Below are 7,059 nucleotides of genomic sequence, written 5' to 3' on the forward strand. Positions count from 1 at the left end.
TCTCATTGATGTTGCCTGAAGAACCATTAAACACTGGTTCTTACTGGGAGGCTTGTAGGCTGTGGGATAGTGGCTCAGTGATCCCCCCCCCCCTCATGTGAGAAAAGACACAGGTGTGAAGTCCATGTAAAAGAAAAAACTCAGAAATATATGAATGCTGCTTTTTGAGTGTTTATATTTTTTCCCTGCATTTTGACTGACAGTTTATGTTTTGGAACAGGGGCACCTTACCTAACAGGTCCAGCATGTGCCTGAAATGGACCCAGTACTGTAGATCATGATATCTTTTCTGCATGCACATCTCCCATAGGGTGCAAACCAGCGGAGAGCTGCACTTCAAAGCCTGGTTTGATCACTGGACGGCCATAACTCCACAGGGCAGCAGGGCAACGGCAGGTATTGAGCTTACAGGGTTTTTTTTTATTTTTCTCTAAGGTGCAGGGTAGCTGTGTGTGTGTGTGTGTGTGTGTGTGTGTGTGTGTGTGTGTGTGTGTGTGTGTGTGTGTATGGAATATGGATGTTACTCTGCCCTATTTCCCCTTCCACCTTCAGATATCAAAGCAAACTCTGACAGTGGGGGTCTCTGGCATCCCCCGGCCCCTTTCCACAGAGGAGACAAAGCATTGCACAGCAGGCCTGCATCGTATTAAACAAAGCCTAAATGCTTCAAGCTGTTACACACTCCCCAGTGCAACCTTTATGAAAGGGCCCCTAATGCGATTTCAGAAACACCTTGTCATCAGCCGCAGGCCAGAAGAACGGAGAGGTGTGGATACATGAATGAACGGACTCTTAGCTTTCAGAGAGTTGACTCTATGAGTGCAGGTGTCCCTACAGTTTTATAGTCCAATGCATACCTCTCATTGATGTTGCCTGAAGAACCATTAAACACTGGTTCTTACTGGGAGGCTTGTAGGCTGTGGGATTGTGGCTCAGTTCAGCAGAAGAGAAGACAATTCGACATTAGCGCCACCGTTCTCTTCAAGTTTGGTAATGGCGTGCTTTTAATGTTGAGGCAGAAATGTTGCAACCTGACACCAGATTTGGATTCCTGACGAGTGTGACGTACAGACGTTTTTATTCAGAAGTGTGTGAGTCACATTTTCGCAGCTTACTGGAAAAGAACTGCGCAACAAAACAGACATGAATGTTGTTTTTCTCTAATCCATGCAGCAGGCCTCTTTCAGATAAAAGACGAGCTTTAGGTCAGACAGCGGATGAAATAAAAACCAACGTTTTCAGTTTTGTTCTTAGTCAGCCAACAGCTATCCTTTGTTTTAGCGAACCTAGCTTTGCTATCATTCCCATCAGGTGTTCCTTGACCAGTTTACACTCCAATATATGAGTCCCATACAGATATGTAAATGGCTGCTGTAATGGAAGCTGTGGGGCTACAAGTGGCTTTAAAAGCAATTGTCCTGCTGGTAATAGACACAGTATTTTGTGCAATGAAAACCAGCTGGGGTTTCCTCTGGCGAACATCTTTGGTTCATCTTGAATCACTTTCTCGCATAAGCAAGCAAACACACACACACACACACACACACATCCATAAAAAGGTATCTGTAGATGTCCTGCTGCATGTGATAACCAGGTGATAATGATCCCTATACAAGAGTTTGAAGCTCACACACACTCAGGCAGACACACACCATGCTTGGTTCGCCTTGCCCAGAGCATTTGGGGTGAACCTCGTGAGTGTTTGGGATTGGTGCTGGTAAAGTCAAAGGTAACCAATCCTGGCAGACACATGGACAGTAAAATTCCACTCATCACAGGCTCCAACAAATCATCGCTTCCATAACTTCCCTCACACGTCCGTAACCCGCCTGTGTCAGATCAAAGCTTTTAGTGAATCATTGCGCAGCCATACGTTTCAGCCCCTTTCGTCCTCTCTGAACCTGTTTTTGGTCTCTCATCACCTCCTTGCCTCGCTTGCTGTTTCTCAGTCTGTTGCTTGTATCCAGGCTGTTTGATGGCGGTGCATGTGACGGGGACGCTTCGGTTGTCTAACTTTTCTTGTGCTGCTGTGACAGCAAAAGGGGATCAGAGCTGAGGCCTATTAGGGCCATGCCCTCGACCCATGTGGAGCTGGTTTTAAAGGTGTCAGAGCAGAAGTACGTCACTCTGCTCTGCTGAGTTACGACCGAAGCTCATCTTTGATCTGAGAGGCAGGTCATCCTTCTGTCTGCGTCTTTCCCTTCTGTCTCACCTCATTCTGCTGCGTATGCCGCTCTTTTTTATCTTCCTCCAATCCTCTCTGGGGGGTTCGTACCGGAGCCACAGCCGCCGAGAACTAAGAACGTCCAAAAAACACTGAGTGAGAGTTACATGAATCATTTAACATCATGCACCGGAGGTTAGAGAGCTCTGCTGGATGTTACATGTTTCTTTCAGGGGTACAAACATTCAGGGATAAAGATTTCTTTAATATTAAGCCTCAGACAGAATTAGAGTTCATGCTGTTCAGAGAATATAAACCAAGCAGAGCTCTTCGATCCAAAGACTCAGGTCAACTTGTCCAGACCAGAGTCCAGACCAGAGTCCAGACTAAACATGGAGAAGCAGCATTTAGCTGTTACACTGTAAACAAGTGGAACAATCTGCCAGTGGAGATTAAACTTTCGCCCAATGTAGAAACTTTTAAATCCAGGTTATAAACATTTCTTTTCTCATGCGCCTATGCACGGCATCTTTACAGTAACTTTTACTTAATTCTGCTTGGAATTATTTTAATATAATTTTTGATTTTATTATGATATTGGTATTTGTATTTTCTTTTATGCTTTTTTTCCTGTAATGCTTTTAATGTTTTATGTAAAGCACTTTGAATTGCCTTGTACATGAAAAGTGCTACACAAATAAACTTGCCTAGCTGAATCCTGCGTGTTTTATTTACATTCATCCTGTGTGTGTGTGTGTGTGTGTGTGTGTGTGTGTGAAATAAGACCAGTTTGCCTGCCATCAATGTGATTTGTTTCTTTGTCTTTCTAAATAGTTGCTTACTTATTGCCTGAGACAAATACAGTCGATGTAAAAATGTTAGAAAAACCAGTCCTCTCCTTTTTGTTTCTTCTGGTGAAGTGTGGATATGTGGAGTGCAGCGCACAGATGCTGTGCAAGATCACAAGTCAGCCTCTTCTCCCCTGGGCATGGAGGCCTCCTGCAGCTGAGCCATGGAGCTCAAATTCAGAGGTCATAATCAGGGAACGTGTGCTATGATTGCGTGTGTGTACACACCCCTTGTGTGTGTGTACACATCCCTTGTGTGTGTGTGTGTAAGTGTGTGTGTGTGTACACATCCCTTCTTGCATGCATGTTTGAGCATTCCTTTTATTTTTGCATATGTGGAACACTGGCGGCTTTATTAAGAGGTTGTATCCTCTAAACTTGAGGTGAAGCGTGACACATTCTGAATTACAGTTCTGGCGCTGCATGAAAACGATGTGACAGAAAGTGGAGCGCAGAACACAAAGCAGAGGCGGTTTTCTGTGGACCAACACCAGGCCAGAGCTCCTGGGTTTAAACTGTGTTGCACAACAACAAGGAGGTGCTTGGTTCCACCTCATTTACAGTCTCCCTGCAGATCATTTAAAGATACCTCTCCTAAAGCAAGCTCTCCTCTTTGGCACAATATGTTTTTATTTATGTATTTATTGTTTTTACAGATGCACAGATAAACTTCTGTAACACTGGAATCAGATGATGCTCAGATGGACTCATTTTAAGGATAATTCTGGTTTGTCACAGGGCCTTTTCACTAAAATTATAAACATTTATTTGATTTCAGTCATTTTGCCAGTCATAAAAAAAACCTTTGAGATGTTATGGAGTTAGCAGTGAATTAACCCTTTAAAGTTGGAAAAGAGAAAGAAATAAAGAGAGAAAGATGTTTCCTTGTATATCGTACTTTTCCTCTGCTGGTGATAAGAGTTCCCGTTTTCCCAAATTGTCGAGAAGACTGTGAATAATATCATAACAATAATGAAACAGTAATGAGATGACAAATACCTACTTTTGCATTAAACACCCAAACAAAGCGATTAAGAAGGCTGAGACAGATTTAGCTTCAAAGATTTTTAATAAAAATCATTACAGTCACTTTTACGGTAACCACCAGAGGTTCTGTAAAAAGCTGAACTGTACTGAATGTCTACTGGGTGTGAAACATCTAAATCATTTTTATTTAATTTATTTGAATAAATAAAAATGTGCTCATTCGGGGATAGTGTGAAAAAGAACTTAAATATGTCAATTATATGTATTTATCATGTATTTATTTTATTAGGCCATTTCACCAGAAAAATCATTCAGGAAAAACGGTAAACCTTAAAACAGACACACACATATACACACTGTTCGTGTAGTGGTAACCATACTAAATATTAGTATGTAACACAAACAATACAAGACAGTGTGTATAAATATGCACAGGTAGAAAAAGGAATAAATGAACAAAAAAAAAAAAACCTGGAAATATTAAAGAAAGCAGTTTTGTGTCAGTGAGAATTTCATGGAAAACACTTGAAATTAATTTTAGATGTTGGCATCCTGATGGTCTGGACTATTGAAGACCCAAAAAGCTTCTTTAGTTCTGAACTGGTGAAGTTGGATGAGAGGTTAAATAATTTAGCCTTTTCTCAGCTGTTTGGTTTGTTTTGTTTCCCGTTTTTACTGTAGCAGCCTGGAAATAAAAACAGACAAAACACGAGTTTATCACAGAGCAGGCAATAAGTAGCCAATGTAATAATGTGCTCAAATCCGAAGATTTTCATTGACTGATGTTTTGAGGAAGCCAAACACCACCAGGAACCTGTTATGTTGCATTTATCAGAAATGAAGCGTAATTTTTCATCATCTTCATTAAAGAAAACTGTGACTGAGAACAAAGTAGAAAAGCTAAAAGTTGTTGACAGACTGGTATCACATTGATGACAGCTTATTATGTTGCAAAGAAGGAGGCATGATATATATACAGCAAAACTTTGACTAAACCATGTTTTGCCTGGAGTCCATTTAACAATCTGATGTGAGACTGTGTTTATTTCTAAATAAAATAGTAGAGTTTCTAAAAAAAAAAAAAAAACAAGAACAACAGATATCAGAGTGGAAGGTGTGGAGAGAAAAATCAGGATTTTATTTAAGCAACATTTTAGAAGAGAGGAAAACACGTGGTTGGATCATTTTCTGGCGTCTTTTTTTCATTTCAAGTTATAATAAGTAATAGCAGACTACAGCTTACAGAAGGTGAGGTACTGGTTTTATTCACAGAAAAAAACCACAACCATAAAAAGCCGCAGAATCTCCAGAGGTTGTCAGCTGATCAGACAGTCAGAGGTTTGGTTTTGGTGTTGGATAACCTCCTCAGCCCTGTAATAGAAGCCACCTGCGCCCTGCTTTGCGCAAACATGGCATGACAACATGAAGAGGTGGACCGCTGACAAAATGCTGGACATAGAGCCACAGAAACCAGAGAGGAGCGTGGTCAGTTGGTTTTAGCCTCCTTCCTGTTTGACTTCCACATTACAGGAACTGCGCAAGGGCGGGATTTGATTAAAGATCAAGAGGATAGATTTCCATCCAGTCCGACAGATTTGGGCGTGAATCGCCCTCCATGGTGCGCACAGTTCACACTACCTGCTCAAACCTTCTGGTATGCAGGTCTTTTAGCAGCAGCTTAAAGGATGGATAATATGCAACAATTAGGTTTTAATCATTCCAATCACAAAAAGTATCTTTGTGATGAGAATATTTAAATTTCTTTATCATATATATCACACATAGATTTATGTAATTTATTCTGATGATCAAATTCTCTCATTTTGCTGCAAAAAATGATAAATAAATAAACAAGAGAAATGAAATAGCACATCTCTTGCCTCAGACAGTAAAAAAGAGCCTTGTTTCGGTCATTCAAGACACACGAAACCATGACTTGTCCCTCCTGCTTATTAGGGGAGCAAGTTGCACCCTGGCTCCCCCTCCAACCTCCAAACCCCTCCCATTTCACTCTTAAAACTATTTAGCATCTCAAACTGGGATAAAGTTTCCCAAAAAAATTAAGGGAAAAACTTGGTGAGAAAGGAGAAGCGTGCCAAGCGACGGCGTGAGTCCAGATTTCCCGCAAAGAAGCTCCGACAACTTGTCTTTTCAAAAGGATATCTGTCTTTTTTTCTTTCTTTTTTTCTTGTAACCACGGCTTCAAAAGTGGACAACGTGTTTTCCTCTCTATCCCTGCATTTCTTCAAGAAAGAAATGGAAGAGGGTTCCAGTTCTCCGGTCTCCCCAGTGGATAGTCTGGTGACCAGCGAGGAGGAGCTGGACCGGCAGCAGAAGCGCTTTGCGAGGAAGAGGAGGCACAGTAAGAAGTCTAGTGAGGACAGCAGCGGGAGCAGCCCGGGTCCCGTGAAACGTGGGAAGAAACCGAGCCCGAGCAGCAGCCAGTCGTACGAGGAGCTGCAGAACCAGCGGGTTCTGGCCAACGTCCGGGAGCGCCAACGGACTCAGTCTCTCAACGAGGCCTTTGCGTCTTTGCGCAAAATCATCCCGACGCTGCCGTCCGACAAGCTCAGCAAGATCCAGACGCTGAAGCTGGCCTCCAGATACATAGACTTTCTCTGTCAGGTGCTGCAGAGCGACGAGATGGACAACAAGATGTCCAGCTGCAGCTACGTCGCGCACGAAAGACTCAGTTACGCCTTCTCCGTGTGGAGGATGGAGGGCGCCTGGTCCATGTCAGCATCTCATTAGCACCCAGAAACCTTCCCTCACCATGCCAAAGCGGTGGGTACCATGGAGGAAAACACTTACATACCATTATATAGGTGCTTGTTAGATTCTTCCCAACTAAAATCACATTTATCTGTAAAATGTGGATTTGGAGGACAGATGTGGCCAGATGTTCCTGCGTAGCAGCAGTGGAGCTAAAAAGAAAGAATTCTTGCTAGTATCACACCTGAGATGTGCGCATCCGATTTTTGGATGCTGCTGTGTGCAGCTCCTGTAACCCTCCGCGTGATGATCTAGTTCAGGAGTCTGATGCAGGAAATAAACTAAAAA

General features: G+C 42.5%; 1 protein-coding gene across 1 annotated transcript; it reads left to right on the top strand.

Moving 5' to 3' along the window:
* The first annotated feature begins 6,119 nt into the window (after positions 1-6,119).
* Positions 6,120-6,776, top strand: twist2. The gene has a single exon (XM_079254807.1). The coding sequence runs from the start codon at positions 6,256-6,258 to the stop codon at positions 6,748-6,750; it is 495 nt and encodes a 164-aa protein (XP_079110933.1). The 5' UTR covers positions 6,120-6,255; the 3' UTR covers positions 6,751-6,776.
* The last annotated feature ends 283 nt before the right edge of the window (positions 6,777-7,059 follow it).

Source organism: Telmatherina bonti, assembly GCF_933228915.1.
Source record: "Telmatherina bonti genome assembly, chromosome: 15".
Taxonomy (NCBI): domain Eukaryota; kingdom Metazoa; phylum Chordata; class Actinopteri; order Atheriniformes; family Telmatherinidae; genus Telmatherina; species Telmatherina bonti.

Excerpts from the sequence above, each read along its gene's own strand:
- twist2 (XM_079254807.1), top strand. The coding sequence starts at position 6,256 with ATGGAAGAGGGTTCCAGTTCTCCGGTCTCCCCAGTGGATAGTCTGGTG.